At 47.9% G+C, this 19,088-nt stretch overlaps 1 protein-coding gene across 1 annotated transcript in view; it reads right to left on the reverse strand.

Moving 5' to 3' along the window:
• The window catches only part of CFAP46 (cilia and flagella associated protein 46), a 418,285-nt gene that overhangs the window by 275,214 nt on the left and 123,983 nt on the right, over window positions 1-19,088 (reverse strand). Inside the window, exons 19-20 of the mRNA XM_030202994.1 lie at window positions 18,003-18,215; window positions 470-686 (exon numbers count right to left, since the gene is read on the reverse strand). Of these exons, the coding sequence (XP_030058854.1) occupies window positions 470-686; window positions 18,003-18,215 (430 nt within the window). The remainder of the gene's footprint in view (window positions 1-469; window positions 687-18,002; window positions 18,216-19,088) is intronic.

A 19,088-nucleotide genomic window follows, 5' to 3' on the forward strand; every position in this document is an offset into this window, starting at 1 on the left:
AACCTTCCAATCCAATCAAGAAGACATATAATGATATTGGAGATATTTTATTGGTGATATCAATAAATATCCAAGTAGACTCGACACAGACCTGTGTTTTCAAGTGGGTTTTTTTCCCCACACATTCCAGTAGCGACTGCTGTATTGTTCAGTCCAGAGGTCTGTGATAGGATAGTTTTGCTCCCACTGCACCTTTGTGGTGCCTGTTTTCAATAGATTGTGATATAGCAAGCTCCACTTAAGATACTCAAATCCTGAGGCAGGCGCTGTGCACTGAAACATGAGTCCATGTTGAGTCTACTTGCATATTTATTGATATCACCAATAAAATATCTCCAACATTATTATATGTCTTCTTGATTGGACTGGAAGGTTTTCCTGCTTGGACATTTTACATAGGGTAGTCTTTTCTTCGTTTTTTGTTTTGCATCTGTAGGCCTATACGTAAAGCACAGAAAAAAATGTATACCTCTAAGGCCATTTTCACGTCAGAAAGTCCACTTGGATCAACTGACAGAACCGCCAGGGCAGTAGTTTTCTCGGAGCCCTTTGGAGTACTCTTTCTCTTTTTGCCTTTTTCTGTTTGTGGTTCTGCTTCTAGATGCTTACTAGCTGATGATGGAATCCAAGTGTACATCAAGCCTTGTGCCAGAGCATTGCACAACAACACCACAAGAACAGTGTTCCTAAGAAGAAACAAATACAAACAAATCAGATATATTTTTATTTCTATTTTTGTCTGAACTTTATATTTAGAAAATTTTGAAAAGAAAAGGTGGTCTTAATATTTGTTTCCTCAAGTCCTACCAATCTTATAAGCAAGAAATGCAGAAGAAAAAGAAATGGACACTGAATATTAGTTTTATTTGGATATCTTAAGGGCACACTCCTGGAATGCTCTTAAATGCCCACACAGTTACCTGGATAACTACTGGCAGTCAGTGCCATTTTCTAGATAATCTGGCACCGGCTGACTATTGCCTATAGCCAGAAACTGATTCAGCAAAAAACAAGTTTTATAAGAAATATTCAATAGGTCAAAGTCCAATCTCTGAGTGATATTTTTGTTTCTAGCCGTCTTTGCTTTTCTGATTTGAAATCTCCTTCACAGACCACAGTCACCACCACCACTGTATTCTACAGAACTTCTGCAGGACTGTCTGACCGAACTGTCACATCAGGTATCTTGTTCTAGGTATTAATGAAATATGAATGTATGGACTGAAGCCAAATTGCAGCTTTGTTTAAGGTAGATCAGTTACTAGGGCCTGAAGCTCACTGACTGAGTGCTGAAGTGACTGCTACCAAAAACAAAACCTTCCAGGTCTAGAACTTCAGATAGCAGGTGTCAAGCAGCTTAAATGGAGCTTTTATCAGCTGGGTGAGGAAAACTTGAGATTCCATAACACTGTGGGAGGTTTGATGGGGTGTTAACAAGCAACTATAGGTTTATCTTCCACATGGTTATGGTAGGTGACCAACTGCACTGAGGTGGACCCTGACAAAGGTGGTCTTGAGATCAGACTCAGAAAGGTGCAGAAGGTGCTCAAGCAGTTTTTGAATAGAGTGGGAAAAGGATATAAGGCCTTGTGCTCACACAAGATAGCAACCTCTTCCACTTGAAATTATATGACCTCTTAGTGAAATCTTTCCTGGAAGCAAGCTGGAACCATGAGATGCCCTCATGCCAGTTCTTTGCTCTCAGCATCCAAGCCAGATGAGCCAGGGATTGGAGGTTGGGATGCAGAAGAGACCCCTCATTCTGAGTGATGAAGGTCAGAAAGCAATCCAATCTCCACGGATCTTCAGAGGCCAACTCCAGAAGTAGAGGGAACTATATCTGCCTTGGATAGTAAGACATACAATAAGGATTATGGTTCCATGGTACTGTTTGAGTTTCAGTAAATTCTTCCCCACAAGAGGTATCAGAGAATACGAATACATAACTTCTTCCCCCCAATGGAGGAGAAAGGCATCTGATGCAGTTTGCCGTGCAATCTCAGTGTGCAGCAGAACTGAGGGACCTTGTTGTTGAGGTGAGTGGTAAAGAGATCCACTGAGAGGATGCCCCACTCTCGGAAGATCTTCCAGACAACAGCCATGTTGAGAAATCACTGGTGCAGTTGTTATCACTGTGCTCAGTCTGTCAGCCAAGCTGTTGTCTTTTCCCACCAGGTATGTGGCCTTGAGCAGCATTCTATGCTTGGACACTCATCACCACATCCCAACTGCTTCCTGACACAGGAGGCATGATCCCTTGCCTCTCTGCTTGTTGGCATAGTACATTGCAACCTGATTGTTTGAATGAGAATAATTTGGTGCACTAGCCGATCTCTGAAAGCCTCCAGAGCAGACTTGTCCTTTTTTCTATCTGGGGCTATATTTTATATTTTGTAGCATTGGAGGACCAAAACACATATAAGTTTCTCTTTCTCTCATGTACCCTGCAGGCCTTCATGCCTTCACTCATTCTCTCTCTCTCTCTTTAATCTCTGAAACCTATTATCCTCACTTGGCTTCAACTGCAGAAGAAATAGCGAGATTCCTGCTTCCCATCTCGCCTCAGTTCTCTGCAAGCTTGAGTAGCGTGGTGCTTGAAGTTCAGGTTGGTTTCATGGCTTCAACTCTTATGAGACTTAAACCATGAGACCAACCCTAACTTCTGCCATCACAATTCTCAAGCTTACAAAGAGCCAAGTCATGGTGGGAAAACAGGAATCTTGCTGTTTCTTCTACAGCTGAAGCCAAGCTGTAAACACCAAAAGAACTGTCAAGCTTCCATAGGCCAGATGAAAACACTTGGTGGGCTGGGTCCTGGCATATGGGCCATAGGTTGGACAAACCTGCTTTAGAGTATTCCAATTGACCCTGAGCTCCAGGAGACTGATGTGAAGCTGAGACTGCTGAGTGGACCAATAACCCTGAGTGTGAAGCCCATCTATATGAGTTCCCCAGCTGAGATTGAACACATCTGTCATCATTGTCTTGTCAGGAGGAGGAATTTAGAATGGAAGTCCCAGGACCAGATTGGGCCAAATCATCCAACACAATAGTGACTCTACTAGTTCCAGAGTGATAGAAATGATATCCACTAGGAACGTCACCACTCAAATGTTGGGATCCACTGGGCCTGTCTCAAATGGAGATGGACTACAGGGGTGACATGCACCGTGTTGGCCATGTGGCCTAATAATCTCAACATTTGCCGAGTTGTGACCTGCTGGCATTGCTGGGCCTGAAAGGAGATGCAATTAAGAGTTTCAGCCTTGGCGGGCGGAAGGCAGGCCCAGGTTTGCACCATGTCTAGAAGGGCTCCTGTCGGTCGTATCATGACTCCAGGTCTGGACCACGCCCCCAGCATGCAGCAGGAAGATCTGCCCATCTCAGGACCTGCAGCGTCCCACACCGGCATGTCTCTGATGATGTCAGACCCTGAAGATGGGGATTTAATGCTATCAGCTTCCACTCCAAAGCCGCCCATTGCCTTCAGATTCCAGAGGATCCTGAAACACCATTCCCGCTCCTGTTTCTTTGGATTCCAGTTCCAGCTACATTGTTTGTGTGAGTGGGTTCCAGCTATGTTTGAGAGTTTTCCAGTTGCGTTGTTGATGTGCATGGGTTCCAGCTATAGTTGTTTGTGTGAGTGGGTTCCAGCTACGTTGTTTATGTGAGTGGGTTCTAGCTATGTTGTTTGTTTGAGTGAGTTCCAACTACATTACATGTGAGTGGGCTGCAGCAGCCTTATGATTCTTTGTGTGTGTGGGTTCCAGTAGCCTCATGCTTCATTGTGTGTGGGTTCCAGCAGCTCACACTTCATTGCGTGTGTGGGTTCCAGTACTGCGCGCTGCATTGTGTCAGTGGGTACCAGCACTCTTACTGTATGTTCCTGAGAAGCCACCAGTGTCAGGTTTCCAAGTTCAGAGCCCATGGGGACAGGCTCTGGAGCAAACATGAGCCCTTGGGCTGCAGACGAGGAGCGACAGCAGCAGGCAAAACCCACCATCCAACACTGGGCTAGCAAACCGGCACAGGCAAGGACTGCAGGTGTCGCCCAGTGAGCCGGAACACACGGACTGGAACCCCCTGGACTGGAGGACACCAGACTGGTCCGCACAGGACTGGAACACACCGGACTGGAACACACTGGACCGGAACACACTGGACTGGAGTATACCGGACTGGTCCGCACTGGACTGGAATACACCGTACTAGAACACACTGGACCAGAACCCACTGGACTGGAGTACACCGGACTGGTCCGCACTGCTTCACCTGCACTTAGCCACTGTCCCCCAGGAGTTGAGCCCCTGGGTTCAAGCGGCCGGCAGGACTTACTGGATACAGGATAACACAGGGACTGGGATACTAGAACAAGCTAGACAGTACCAGAAGTGCTCCTAAGTACTAAACCAACAGAAGTGCTCCTAAGCACTAAACTAACAGGAGTGCTCCTAAGCACTAAACTAACAGAAGCGTTCCTAAGCACTAATTGCTCCTAAGCCCCATACTAACAGAAGAGCTCCTAACAGTAAACCAACAGAAGTGCTCCTATGCACTAAACTAACACAAGTGCTCCTAAGCACTAAACTAACAGGAGTGCTCCTAAGCACTAAACTAACCAAGGGGAAGCAGGGGAGCCACAAGGAGAAAGCAGGGAAGCTAAACACATAAACTAACAAAGTACTCCTAAGCACCAAGCTACCAGAAGTGCTCCTAAGCACTCCACTAACAGAAGTGCTTCTAACAGCAACAAAAGGGAAAGCAGGGGAGCCACAAGGAAAAAGCAGGGAAGCTAAACACACAAGTCAAAAGTGCATACTGCACCAACACTAAGCTGGACCTATAGCAAACGTTGCAAAGGCCCTGAAGGGAAGAACACCACTTCCTTACCAAGGCCCTGCCTGATGATGTCACAACTCCCAGACACAGGCAGCCAGCATACTGAAATACAGAGAGGCTTAACCCACACAGGTACAGTATAGTGAAGCAATTAGAGCCATGCTGGGAGCAGCCAGCATTGAGAGACAGAGCTAACTCAGAAAGGACAGACAGAAGCCAGCTCAGAAGCTGACTCCCAGAAATAAGGTAAGTCTGGGAGGGGTCACGGCCACAATCGTGACAACCAGCTTCTACTCAAGCAACTGAGGCTTTTCTTGCTCAGCCTACTTGGGCCTCTATCCTGTTTTGGGCATTGTTCCTATTGTGGACCTGTTCAAGTCTGCTACTAGATTCAGTCTATCATAGATTTCCACTATGTACCAAGGGATCACCATCCAGAAACATAACAGCATGCAAGAGCCATGAGCTAGACTAAATCTCCAGCCCTGCAACTTCTGCAACAACTGGCCTTTCAGCTACAACAGCTCTCAGGGGCTGTGGAGACCTTTTCCCAGCATTTGGATGTGCTCACATATACTGACGCCCCACCAGTTCCAGCCGAGGTTCCTACAGCCAGTAGTAATCGAGGGACTGCTCCTTTGGGGGCAGGAATCCAAGCTGCCCAGCCCCCTCAGCATTATGGTAATCCTAAAACTTGCCGAGGGTTCCTGAACTAATGTCAGATTGTGTTTGAGCTCCAGTCATGGGACTTTGTCTCTGACCGCATCAAGGTGGCCTACATTATATCTCTACTATATGGACCAGCTGGGCATTGCCTATATGGGAGACGAACGATCCAGTGTTGAATAATGTTCAAGAGTTCCTGACCCAGTTCCACTGTATGTTTGAAAAACCTGGGAAGGCCTCATCTGCTGCCGCACAACTGTTCAATCTGAAGCAGGGTCATCAAACAGTGGAAGAATATGCCATCCAGTGCCGTACTTTGGCTACAGAACTTGTGTTGAACAATGAAAGTCTCACAGTCATGTTCTGGCAGGGGCTCTCCTCGACCATCAAGGATGAGTAAGCCAGCCAGAAACTTCCTTCTACTTTGGATGTGTCCTTCTCAGGCTTATTTTCGAAAGAGAAGGGCGCCCATCTTCCGACACAAATCAGGAGATAGGCGTCCTCCCTCAGGGTTGCCCAAATCGGCATAATCGAAAGCCGATTTTGGGCGTCCTCAACTGCTTTCCGTCACAGGGACAACCAAAGTTCACGGGAGCGTGTTGGCACTGTAGTGAAGGTGGGACTGGGGCATGATTAAGAGATGGGCATCCTCGGCCGATAATGGAAAAAATAAGGGCATCCCTGAGGAGCACTAGGCTGACTTTACTTGGCCCATTTTTTCTTGCGACCAAGCCTCAAAAAGGTGCCCGAACTGACCAGATGACCACCGGAGGGAATCGGGGATGACCTCCCCTTACTCCCCCCAGTGGTCACCAACCCCCTCCCACCCTAAAAAAAAAACTTAAATTTTTTTTTTGCCAGCCTCAATGCCAGCCCCAAATGTCATACCCAGCTCCATGACAGCAGTATGCAGGTCCCTGGAGCAGTTTTAGTGGGTGCAGTGCACTTCAGGCAGGTGGACCCAGGCCCATCCCCCCCTACATGTTACACTTGTGGTGGTAAATGTGAGCCCTGTGAAACCCACTGTACCCACATGTAGGTGCCCCCCTTCACCCCTTAGGGCTATGGTAGTAGTGTACAGTTATGGGGAATGGGTTTGGGGGGGGGGGTTGGGGGGCTCAACACACAAGGAAAGGGAGCTATGCACCTGGGATCAATTTGTGAAGTCCACTGCAGTGCCCCCTAGGGTGCCCAGTTGGTGTCCTGGCATGTCAGGGGGGCCAGTGCACTATGAATTCTGGCTCCTCCCACAACCAAAGGGCTTGGATTTGGTCATTTTTGAGATGGGCGTCCTCAGTTTCCATTATGGCCAAAAACCGGGGACGACCATCTCTAAGGTCGACCATCTCAACATTTAGGTTGACCATCTCTAAGGTCAACCTAAATGTTGAGATTTGGGCGTCCCCAACAGTATTATCAAAACGAAAGATGGACGCCCATGTTGTTTCGATAATACGGGTTTCCCCACCCCTTCACGGGGCCGTCCTGCAAGGACGCCCTCATGAAAACTTGGGCGCCCCGTTCGATTATGCCCCTCTCTGTGTACCCAAGTGGATACAAGATTTCAGGAATGTGCCACTGAATGCCAAGCCAGCCATCAGCAACTCTGGCCTAGGCACAGCCATCGACCGACCGAAAGGTTCTCCTCCTCTGTAACCAGACAACACACGGATCAAGAAAGAGATCTAGGTGTCGTTGTTGATGATACGTTGAAACCTTCTGCTCAGTGTGCTTCTGCGGCTAAGAAAGCAAATAGAATTTTGGGTATTATTAGGAAAGGAATGGAAAACAAAAATGAGGATGTTATAATGCCTTTGTATCGCTCCATGGTGCGACTGCACCTCGAATATTGTGTTCAATTCTGGTCGCAGCATCTCAAAAAAGATATAGTGGAATTAGAAAAGGTGCAGAGAAGGGCGACGAAAATGATAACGGGGATGGGATGACTTCCCTATGAGGAAAGGCTAAAGCGGCTAGGGCTCTTCAGCTTGGAGAAAAGGCGGCTGAGGGGAGATGTGATAGAGGTCTATAAAATAATGAGTGGAGTTGAACGGGTAGATGCGAAGCGTCTGTACACGCTTTCCAAAAATACTAGAACTAGGGGGCCTGCGATGAAGCTACAATGTAGTAAATGGGGATCAGAAATTGCTTGCAATTAAACTGGCCCTTGAGGAATGGTGACATCTTCTAGAGGGGTCCCAGGTCTTCACAGACCATAAGAAACTGACATATCTCCAGGAAGCCAGATGTCTCAATCCCCAGCAGGCTCACTGGACTCTGTTTTGCTGATAAGAACATTAAGGCAGATGTGTTGTCCAGTTCTATCGAACAGGAAGAGAGCACTCATCTACAACACATCATTGACTCAGCAATTATTCTCCCTGCAGCTGTGGCGGCAGTGCCTCCAGGTATAATTTTCATACCCCCTCCCCCTGTCTGTAGGAGAAGATACTCCAGTGGAGCCACACATCTCGGATAGCGGCACATCTGGGTGTCCTGGTACAAAACACTTCATTTCTCAAGTTTACTGGTGGCCCTCCTTAGAGAAAGATGCCCAAGACTATGTTGCAGCTTGCCCAGACTGCGCCCAGTGCAAACCAGATCATAAAAGACCGCAAGGGTTACTTCAAACTCTATCCATACCTGAGAGTTCTTGGACCCATTTATCCATGGATTTCATTACTGATTTGCCCCCATCAGAAGGGCATACTGTCATCTGGGTAGTGGTGGATCACTTTTCTATGATGGTCCACTTCACGCCTCTTCCGGGCCTTCCGTCTGTAGTTGAGCTCTTGTAACATTTCATTGCTGACATATTCCGTCTACATGGATTACCTGAAACTATTACATCTGACTGAGGAATACAGTTCAAATCCAAGTTCTGGCGGGCCCTTAACTGAGCCCTAGAAGTAAAACTGAACTTCTCTGGATATCATCCCTGAACAAAGAACATTTAATGAAAATTGTACCCGATTGGGTGCTCAGGCCAATGCAGTTGTGCAAGAAAAAAGATAAATTAGGTAATAACTGATTATTTTCTTTCCATTAGTCCTTCCCACTGTTCCAGAACCTATGGGATAGTTGTGTCCATCAATCAGCAGGTGGAGATAGAGAACTGAAAACTGAGCTGAGACATATCTCTCTTGGCATCCAGTTCAGCTCCTCAGTATTTACGTAGACAAGCAGTAAGGATAATATTCAGAATAAACACAACGTTAAACAACCATGGATTTCTCTCATCTCTGGACAACTTGTAGAGAACAAGTGATATGCAGGAAGCACTATGCAAGGTGACAGTCATTATTTGGCCCATTACTTCGCACTGACTAAACATCTCAGAAACCACAGGCCTCTGGAATAGTGGGAAGGATTAATGGAAAGAAAATTAACATGTAAGACCTAATTTCACCTTCCATTACATACCTTCCTACTACTGAAGAACCTGTGGGATGTATAAAAGGTATAAAAGCAATCCCTAGAGTGGTTGGGATACTGGCGCCGCTGGTATGAGGACCAAAGCCTCAAAACTGGCTTCTGAGCGTGCCGCAACTTACACCTGTATGTTTGGCAAAGGTATGCAGTGTTGACCAAGTCGCCAGCTTGCAAATATATGCAGAGACAGTATGGTAGTTTCCACCCAGGAAGATGCTGTGCGCCTCATAGAATGAGCCCACAACGCCTGAAAAGTCTGCTTCCCTGCAACCAAATAAGCAGACGTGATAGTCTTCTTCAGCCATCTAGCACTTGTGGGCATGGAAGCTATGAGGCCCAGCCCCTGTTTACCAAAAAGCACAAATGGTCTGTCCAATTTGCAGAACTCATTCGTGACTTTTAGATAGCTGAGAACTACATATATCAAGAAGCTTCAAGGAAGAATACTGAGCCTCTTTGTCCTCTCTGGGAAATGACAGAAGCTCCACAGATTGGTTGAGATGAAATGCTGAGACCACATTCAGAAGAAAGGAAGCAACAATGTGCAGGGAGACCTCCACCTACGAAAAGCATAGAAAGGGATCCCAACAAGAGAGAGCCTGAAGATCTAGATACTCCCACCCCGAGTGAAGCCCACAATCACCAGCCTGGCCCCAATCATCATTCCACACCCTGCTCATTATCCCCTCTCCAAACAAACCTCCTGATCATCATTCCCCCAAGCAAAGTCTTACTCACTGTAGATTCTGAATCATTACCCACCCCAAAAAAAAGCCCCATCTGTAGTAGACTCCCCCAAGCAAAGCTTCCTCCCCTCCCTGATCCAAGACCTCGCCCCTTAGCAAGGACATAGTAACATGGTAATATTCTACATGACAGCTGGGAATGACCAAAATGGCCCATCAGGTCTGCACCCCATGATTTCTTAGAAGCATAAAAGTCATTACCATAGCTTAAATGCTCTCTGCTTGGTTTACATCCTTTCGCCTTTTAGGGATCCACTGTGTATATTACACTCCTTTTTGAATTCCTGCACTGTTTTTGGGTCCACTAACTCTTTCAGGAGGACATACCAGGCACCCATGACCTTTTCCATGAAAAAAATATTTTCTGATGTTGCTTTTGATTCTACCTTCCTCTAGCTTCTGACAATTCTGCATCATATCATATCCCCGCTGTCCCTCCTCTCCTCTAGGGTATACATATTTGGAATCTCCAGTCACTTCTCATTTGTCTTCTGATGATGACCTCTTATCTGTCACGTTTGTGGCCGTGACCACCCTCATACTTACCCTGTTTCTGGGAGTCAGTGGCTGTGCTGGCTTCTGCTTGTCTCTGTGTCTGTCTCTGTCTTAGTTTCTCTCTGGCTCTGTGTGCTGATTGCCCTACTGAACCTCACCTGTGTGGGCTATGCCTCTTCCAAGATGGCTGCCGCCTCTTCCTCCTTGCCAGTTTCCAAGATGGCTCCCGCTGTTCCTTCCTATGGAATGACTGCTTTGTGTGTCAAGCCTCTGTTTGGTTGCAAGGTGATTGCTGCAGCTGTGGCTCTGGTCTTGATGGGCTTTATTAGTCACCTGAAGACTACAGTCCTGGCCTTTGCATTGCCATTTCCTCCGCAGTGCCTTAGGTCCCGAGGTTAGTGTGCTGTTAGCACTGTTTGCTTTCCTTGTCTTTTCTTGTGGGCTTCCAGCCCTTCTGTGTTTATTGCTCTGTGGGTTTCCAACCCTTCTGTGCTTATTGCTCTGTGGGTTTCCAGCCCTTCTGTGTTTATTGCTCTGTGGGTTTTCTGCCCTTCTGTGGTTATCGCTTTGTGGGTTTCCAGCCCTTCTGTATTTATTGCTCTGTAGGTTCCCTGCCCTTCTGTGTCTATTGCGCTGTGGGTTTTCAGCCCTTCTGTGTTTATCGCTTGTGGGTTTCCAGCCCTTCTGTGTTTTGCTCTGTAGGTTCCCTGCCCTTCTGTGTTTATTTGCGCTGTGGGTGTTCAGCCCTTCTGTGGTTATCGCTTTGTGGGTTTCCAGCCCTTCTGTATTTATTGCGCTGTGGGTTTTCTGCCCTTCTGTGTTTATCGCTTTGTGGGTTTCCAGCCCTTCTGTGTCTATTGCGCTGTGGGTTTTCAGCCCTTCTGTGTTTATCGCTTGTGGGTTTCCAGCCCTTCTGTGTTTATTGCTCTGTAGGTTTCCTGCCCTTCTGTGTTCTTGCTCTGTGGGTTTCCAGCCCTTCTGTGACTATTGCTTTGAACCTGCCTACTGCCAGAACCCGGACTTTCCCTGCCTGTCTGCCTTGCCTGCGCCTAGGGGCCAGGGGGCACTCCTGGACCTTCATTCCTGCGGTTCCTGTAAGTCCTACCGGCTGCCAGAACCTGAGGGCTCAACCTGAGGGGGAAGGCAGTCAAGTGTAGGTGAAGCCTAGGTCCGGGTTCCAGTCCAGTGTGTTCCGGTCCGGTGTGTGTTCCAGTCTGGTGTGCTCCAGTCCAGTGTTCCAGTCCTGTGTCCTCCAGTCCGGGGGATTCCAGTCCAGGTGTTCCGGTTCGCTGGGCAGTGCCTGCAGTCCCTGCCGTTGTGCTTACCCAGTGTTGGTTGGTGGGTTTTGCCTGCTGCTGTCGCTCCTCGTCAGCAGCCCAAGGGCTCACGTTTGCTCCAGAGCCCGGTCCCGCGGGCTCAGAACCTGACAGAACCTGACAGAATGCAAAGGCCATGAGCCCGGCAAGAACCCCCACCCAGCTGACCCAGCTGGGGTCCAGCTCCATCGTTGTTCTTGATCCTTCTATGACTCTTCGTCAGTATCGTGGGAAACTTTTGTCTCATCCTGTTTTGAAGAAGACCCCTGAAGCGGCAGCTGAGAGAAAACGTGTCCGGTGGCTTGGAATCGCTGAAAACCCAGTTTCAGATATGGACCCTTTTATCACGCTCGCTGAATATCGCCGCAGCCTGGTCTTGAATCCAGCTTTGTGGGATACTCCTGAAGCTGTCGCAGAGAGGAGACGTCTTGGGAATTCCATGCTCTGGGCCCAGCAGGGGTCCAGTCCTATTCAAGCAGCGCGCCCAGACAAGCCTCTGAATCCAGTCCGAGCAGCACGTCCAGCCAAGCTTCAGAGTCCAGTCCGAGGGACGCTTCTGACCGAGCCTCCGATGCCAGTTCAGGTGACGCTTCCATTCGAGTCTCCGAGTCCAGTCCGTGGGGTGCTTCTGACGGAGCCTCAGATTCCTATGCAAGTGGCGCTCCAGGTCGAGCCTCCAGTCCTCGTTCAAGTGGCACGCCCCTTGAAGTCTCGGAGTCCAGTCCGTGGGGTGCTTCTGACGGAGCCTCAGATTCCTATGCAAGTGGCGCTTCGGGTCGAGCCTCCAGTCCTCCTTCAAATGGCACGCCCTTTGAAGTCTCCGAGTCCAGTCCGAGGGAAGCCTTCGATGGAGCGTCAGATTCCTGTGCAAATGGCGCTTCGGGTCAAGTCTCCGGTTCTTGTTCAAGTGACCCGTCCAGTCAAGCCACTGAGTCCAGTTCGAGGGGGGCTTCTAACCAAGCCTCCGATGCCAGTCCACAGGGTGATTCAGGTGGCACCTCCGCTTCCAGTCTGGAGGGTACCTCCAATCAAGCTCCGAAGGCCAGTTCGAGTGGTGCTTCCGCTCGAGCCTCCGATCCCTGTCCAAAGGGTGTGTTCTGCCAAGCCTCAGTTAAAGTCCAGTTCGCGGGGCGCTTCCAGCCAAGCTCCTGAGTCCAGTTTGAGGGGCCCTGCCAGTCAAGCTTCTGATTCCAGTCCGGGTTCCAGTCCCGGTCCAACTCCTGTTCAGAATTCCTGTTCCAGTCAAGACTCTGATTCCAGTCCGGGTCCCAGTCCCGGTTCAACTCCTGTTCAAAGCTCCAGTTCCAGCCAAGATGCTGAGTCTGTTCCAAGTTCCAGTTCCAGCCAAGATGCTGACCCTGCTCCGAGCTCCAGTTCCAGCCAAGATGCGGAGTCTGTTCCAAGTTCCAGTTCCAGCCAAGATGCTGACCCTGCTCTGAGCTCCAGTTCCAGCCAAGATGCTGAGTCTGTTCCAAGTTCCAGTTCCAGCCAAGATGCTGACCCTGCTCCAAGCTCCAGTTCCAGCCAAGATGCTGATCCTGCTCCTAGCTCCAGTTCCAGCCAAGATGCTGAGTCTGTTCCAAGTTCCAGTTCCAGCCAAGATGCTGACCCTGCTCCTAGCTCCAGTTCCAGCCAAGATGCTGAGTCTGTTCCAAGTTCCAGTTCCAGCCAAGATGCTGACCCTGCTCCTAGCTCCGGTTCCAGCCAAGATGCTGAGTCCGTTCCTAGTTCCACTTCCAGCCAAGATGCTGAGCCTGCTCTGAGTTCCAGTTCCAGTCAAGCTTCTGACGCCCACCTGGGTCCCAGGCCCGGTTTGCTTTTTGACTCTAGTCCGGGTCCCAGTCCCGGTTTGCTTCCTGAGTTCAGTCTGGGGTCCCTCGGAGAAGGGTGCCTTTTGAATGAGGTTCCTCTTGATGCTTCCAAGTTCCTGAGTTGGCCCAGCGGGGATTGGAAGGAGCCTCCTGTTGACAAGTTCCGCTCCTGTCTGCCACTTTGGAACTTCTTTGTGACTTCCAGTCCAGTGATCTATGTCGGGCTTTTGAGACCCATCAGGAGGTTTCACCATAGTTACCCCTGGACACCTGAACTCCTCAGGGGGACTGAGAGGGGGGTCTTGAGGAGGGGGTACTGTCACGTTTGTGGCCGTGACCACCCTCATACTTACCCTGTTTCTGGGAGTCAGTGGCTGTGCTGGCTTCTGCTTGTCTCTGTGTCTGTCTCTGTCTTAGTTTCTCTCTGGCTCTGTGTGCTGATTGCCCTACTGAACCTCACCTGTGTGGGCTATGCCTCTTCCAAGATGGCTGCCGCCTCTTCCTCCTTGCCAGTTTCCAAGATGGCTCCCGCTGTTCCTTCCTATGGAATGACTGCTTTGTGTGTCAAGCCTCTGTTTGGTTGCAAGGTGATTGCTGCAGCTGTGGCTCTGGTCTTGATGGGCTTTATTAGTCACCTGAAGACTACAGTCCTGGCCTTTGCATTGCCATTTCCTCCGCAGTGCCTTAGGTCCCGAGGTTAGTGTGCTGTTAGCACTGTTTGCTTTCCTTGTCTTTTCTTGTGGGCTTCCAGCCCTTCTGTGTTTATTGCTCTGTGGGTTTCCAACCCTTCTGTGCTTATTGCTCTGTGGGTTTCCAGCCCTTCTGTGTTTATTGCTCTGTGGGTTTTCTGCCCTTCTGTGGTTATCGCTTTGTGGGTTTCCAGCCCTTCTGTATTTATTGCTCTGTAGGTTCCCTGCCCTTCTGTGTCTATTGCGCTGTGGGTTTTCAGCCCTTCTGTGTTTATCGCTTGTGGGTTTCCAGCCCTTCTGTGTTTTGCTCTGTAGGTTCCCTGCCCTTCTGTGTTTATTTGCGCTGTGGGTGTTCAGCCCTTCTGTGGTTATCGCTTTGTGGGTTTCCAGCCCTTCTGTATTTATTGCGCTGTGGGTTTTCTGCCCTTCTGTGTTTATCGCTTTGTGGGTTTCCAGCCCTTCTGTGTCTATTGCGCTGTGGGTTTTCAGCCCTTCTGTGTTTATCGCTTGTGGGTTTCCAGCCCTTCTGTGTTTATTGCTCTGTAGGTTCCCTGCCCTTCTGTGTTCTTGCTCTGTGGGTTTCCAGCCCTTCTGTGACTATTGCTTTGAACCTGCCTACTGCCAGAACCCGGACTTTCCCTGCCTGTCTGCCTTGCCTGCGCCTAGGGGCCAGGGGGCACTCCTGGACCTTCATTCCTGCGGTTCCTGTAAGTCCTACCGGCTGCCAGAACCTGAGGGCTCAACCTGAGGGGGAAGGCAGTCAAGTGTAGGTGAAGCCTAGGTCCGGGTTCCAGTCCAGTGTGTTCCGGTCCGGTGTGTGTTCCAGTCTGGTGTGCTCCAGTCCAGTGTTCCAGTCCTGTATCCTCCAGTCCGGGGGATTCCAGTCCAGGTGTTCTGGTTCACTGGGCAGTGCCTGCAGTCCCTGCCGTTGTGCTTACCCAGTGTTGGTTGGTGGGTTTTGCCTGCTGCTGTCGCTCCTCGTCAGCAGCCCAAGGGCTCACGTTTGCTCCAGAGCCCGGTCCCGCGGGCTCAGAACCTGACAGAACCTGACATTATCTTTCTGGTTGCTTTCCTTTGTATTGACCGACAACTCTTTATATCCCTAGTGAGATAAGGCCTCTAAAACTGAACACAGTACTCCAAGTGAGGCCTAATCAATTTCTTGTATAGAGCATTATGACTTCCTCCTTTTGCTCGCCTCTAACTATGCAGCCTACTATTTTTCTGGTTTTAGGCAGCACCTTGTTGCATGGCTTCACTATCCTGACATGGTCAGACACGATCACCACAAGGACTCTCTCCTGGTCTGTGCTCATGAGCCTCTCCCCTCCTACTGTAATAGTTCATTTGGGTTTTTGCATCCCTAATGTATCACTGTGCAATTCTTCACATTTAAAGTTAACTGCCCAGCATTCAACCAGACCTCTAGTTTTTGAAGATATTTCTCATTTTGCCTACTAGTGATTTGGGTAAGGTCCAAAACGTCAGAGGAGAGCAGGGCTGCGGTCCTGCACATTGTTTTGGATTTCACTGTATGCAGGGCCGGTCTTAGCAAGTGCGGGGCCCTGTGCAGACCAAGTTGGTGGGGCCCCATCCTAGCCCCGCCCCCACCCTAGCTCCACCCCATTTATGAAATTTCAAATAAACACAAATGATACTAAACTTGTACAGAAAAACTGATTGAAATAATGAGCACAATGCTATTATGAAACCCCCCTCCACAGAAATTATTCAGTTCAAGTCCACTACAATTAGTAGTTCCAATTCTCATAACAAAGGAGAATAAAGGAAAAATATTAAGAAAAGATTCAGTACTTTCAAATTCCCCTATTACTCTGTAACCCATCAAACCAGAGAGGCAACACAGAGATCCCCAACCCCAAGTAGCCAAAAAAGATGTAAGTGCATAGGTTCCCATTAAAAAAAAACAACACATTTACAGTACCAAATGTTTCCATAAATCAGCTATATTAGAGATAGACTTTTAATTAAATTTAGATATTAGATATGTATCATATGACAAAGAATATTCATCAGTCCACCCTTGTAATATTGTTCTCCGCCTAGAATTGTGAATTTAGCATGGAATACAAATCTTGAGAAATAAACAAACCAGGTAGCTAGCCGGGTACTACTACTGAATATTGGTGGTACCTGGATAACTCCCAGTGCTGCCTAATACCCAGATACTCACTGCTGGTATCTGGAGGTGATTGCTAAGGAGCAATCTAAGAAACTTCAATCAAGCACTGATTTTTGGCTTGTGTTCCTCTGATTCTAAACTGTGGTTGATGGAATGCTGACTGACTGAACTTTTTAAAAGTAGCAATGGATCATCTCCAATGAAAATTTACCCCATTCTGGGGTCTTTCCTAATTCCTTGATGTATCACCAGAAGTTTCATTAATGCCCCTTCTCTCAGACACTTTGGTTCTTCCTCAAACAGCCTCATTCTAAAAATCCTTTTAGCTGCCATGGTCTCAAGATCACTCTTACACATAGACTAGCACATGGTATTCCCTCACAGTGCTGCTACTAGCACCTCTCCATATCTGAGTGTGCTCTGTCTCTCTTCTCCTTGAATTTTCTAGCTCTCAGAGTATTCCATCCGGAGCATTATAGCATAGCATTCATCTTTTACCCTAACTACATCAATCATTATTCATTTCATACCTTGCTTTTGGCACTGGCACTACTAGTGGTCTGTAGCACAAACTTGCTCCAGCTCCAGGCCAGGCTGAGACGGCAGGCACTCCACACAACCGTTATCTAACTTATCTTTATTTTAAGTCGACTCGCACGCACGGGACTCGCACGCATGAACGCTCTAGCCTCCAGCAGCTCCTTTTCCCTTGGATGGCTGCTCACCTCCGCTCCGACCACGATGCTCCACTCTGCTCCTTTTCCCTTGGATGGCTGCAGGCTGCTCACCTCCGACCACGCTCTCTCCTTTCCCTTCCTGCTCAATGACTCCCGCCCGCCCTCGGGGAAACAGGAAGTAGAAGGCGGGACATTGAGCGGGAAGGCGGAAGGGAAAAGCTGGGTGAGCGAAGCCGTCGTGCTGCCTGTGGCTGCTGCAATTGTCTGTCGGGTCGGGCCGTCGCTACGCTGCAAGTCGACGTCGTTGTGGGAGGCGGGAGCTGTCGGCGGGTGGGCGGGGGGTAGCGGGAGCAAGCGATGATCGCGGTCTGGTCCGACGAGCGAGCAGCGGGATTGGATCATTGATGATGTGGTTGGTTGGTGGTTGTGGTCCGAGCGAGCGGGGGTCAGAGAGGCAGAGTTGAGGCACGCCACGCGGGGCCCCCTTAAGCGTGGGGCCCTATGTGGCCGCCTCGGTCGCTTCTGCCTAAGACCGGCCCTGACTGTATGACCCCTGAAGTAGACGCTTGCGTGCGTCGAAACACGGCGTGCTAGTATTTTTAGCACACACTAATGCTAGAGACATCCATATATTCCTATGGGTGTCTCTAGCGTTAGCGAGCGCTAATTTTTAGTGCATGCTAAAAACGCTAGCACTCCTACAGCGCAGCATAGTAAACAGGGCCCAATGTGTTCAAACTGTATTTTCAAATCAATGTATATTATTTTCCATAGAAATTTCACCTATACAGAAAGCATATGAAAAGTTTTCAGGTCCTTAATAAATGTAGCAGTTTTCCTAGGGAAAGTATGGATGCACCCACGCAGTTTGCACCTAGGTTGTTAGTTTGAAAATTGTGTTTTAAGAATCACAGCTCTAAAAAATCTGAAATTTATGGCTGTATTGTAATCATATTTGCTAGGATCTATTTTGTATACAGTAAATATAACATCTGTTAACTGGCTGACTAAAGTATTATAGGGATGACAATGCGCATCTATGGCCCATGACTACACTTCCAGTCAGTGAACTCAAAAGTGCTTTGCATTTGCCTTCTAATGAGATTCCCATAGAAAATTATTTAGAAAGCAAACACATTCACCGGCATTCAACAAACAGCATAAACAAATTAACATCAGTATACTTACTCCATGGGACCAGTTTTCTCCACAGCATTAAACAGGATCTGCAAGGTGTGTACCAATTCCTTTTGTCTTCCAGCAGCAATCAGATGTCTGTTGTAATTTAAGACATACACAATAGCATTGTGTGTAATCCAAGCTTCATTTAACTCAACTGACAATTCCGCCGTTCGCTCAAAGTTTGCTGTTGCATATTGGGACAGCTGTTTTATCCAATTGCTATAAAATTAATATTGAGAATATTACTTTAAGGAATAAAAGTCTTTCAATATTAAATTACTTGTGTAGACAGTTTCCATTTATTTGCACCGAAGTCACAGAGAACTCTGCAATGGGAACATCTGGTGAAAACTTGGCCAAGAGGCACTAACGTATTTCTCATTCCAAATTCTCATATTCTCCTTGAAGAATGCCAACACAAAGTTGAACCACAGAGATTAAAATTTACTCACCACCTGTTAGTATCTCATCGACCACAGTGAGGCAAGAATCTTCCACAAGATACTTTTATAATGTGAAAATGAATGTGCAATTAGATGCACCCCTATAAAAAAAGGGGGATAAGAGCCTAAACGCATATTAATAGACTGCTGGCAGTGTTATGCTTTCAGATATTTTCTTTCTTTTTTTCTCTACATACTCATGTACAATTCATGCATGTGAATGTATATATATATATATATATATATATATATATATGACTAGATTCTATATATAGTGCCTAGAAGACTGGTGCAGAAAACCCCCCAACATAAACATATTCTATAAGCTTCACCTAAAATTCAGCACAGCTTACAGAATTAATGCTTAAGTGGAGAGGTCATGCGCAATTTAGGCACGGCCATTTGCCCCGATGAAAATGTGGTATAAATGCCCACGCCTAAATTTGCATCTGGAGCACTGTTATTCTATAATTACGTGCATAACTCAAAACTACACCCCAATCCACCTCAAAACGCCCATGACCCTCTCATTTCTATGCCCCCTTTTTTTGGGCTGTGCATAAATTTCAGGCGTGGATCCCACACCCAACTTTATATGGATAAGTTTCAATTAAATCTACTTAGTGTTAATAATTGCTTGTTAAAAAGC

Source organism: Microcaecilia unicolor, chromosome 5, assembly GCF_901765095.1.
Source record: "Microcaecilia unicolor chromosome 5, aMicUni1.1, whole genome shotgun sequence".
NCBI lineage: Eukaryota > Metazoa > Chordata > Amphibia > Gymnophiona > Siphonopidae > Microcaecilia > Microcaecilia unicolor.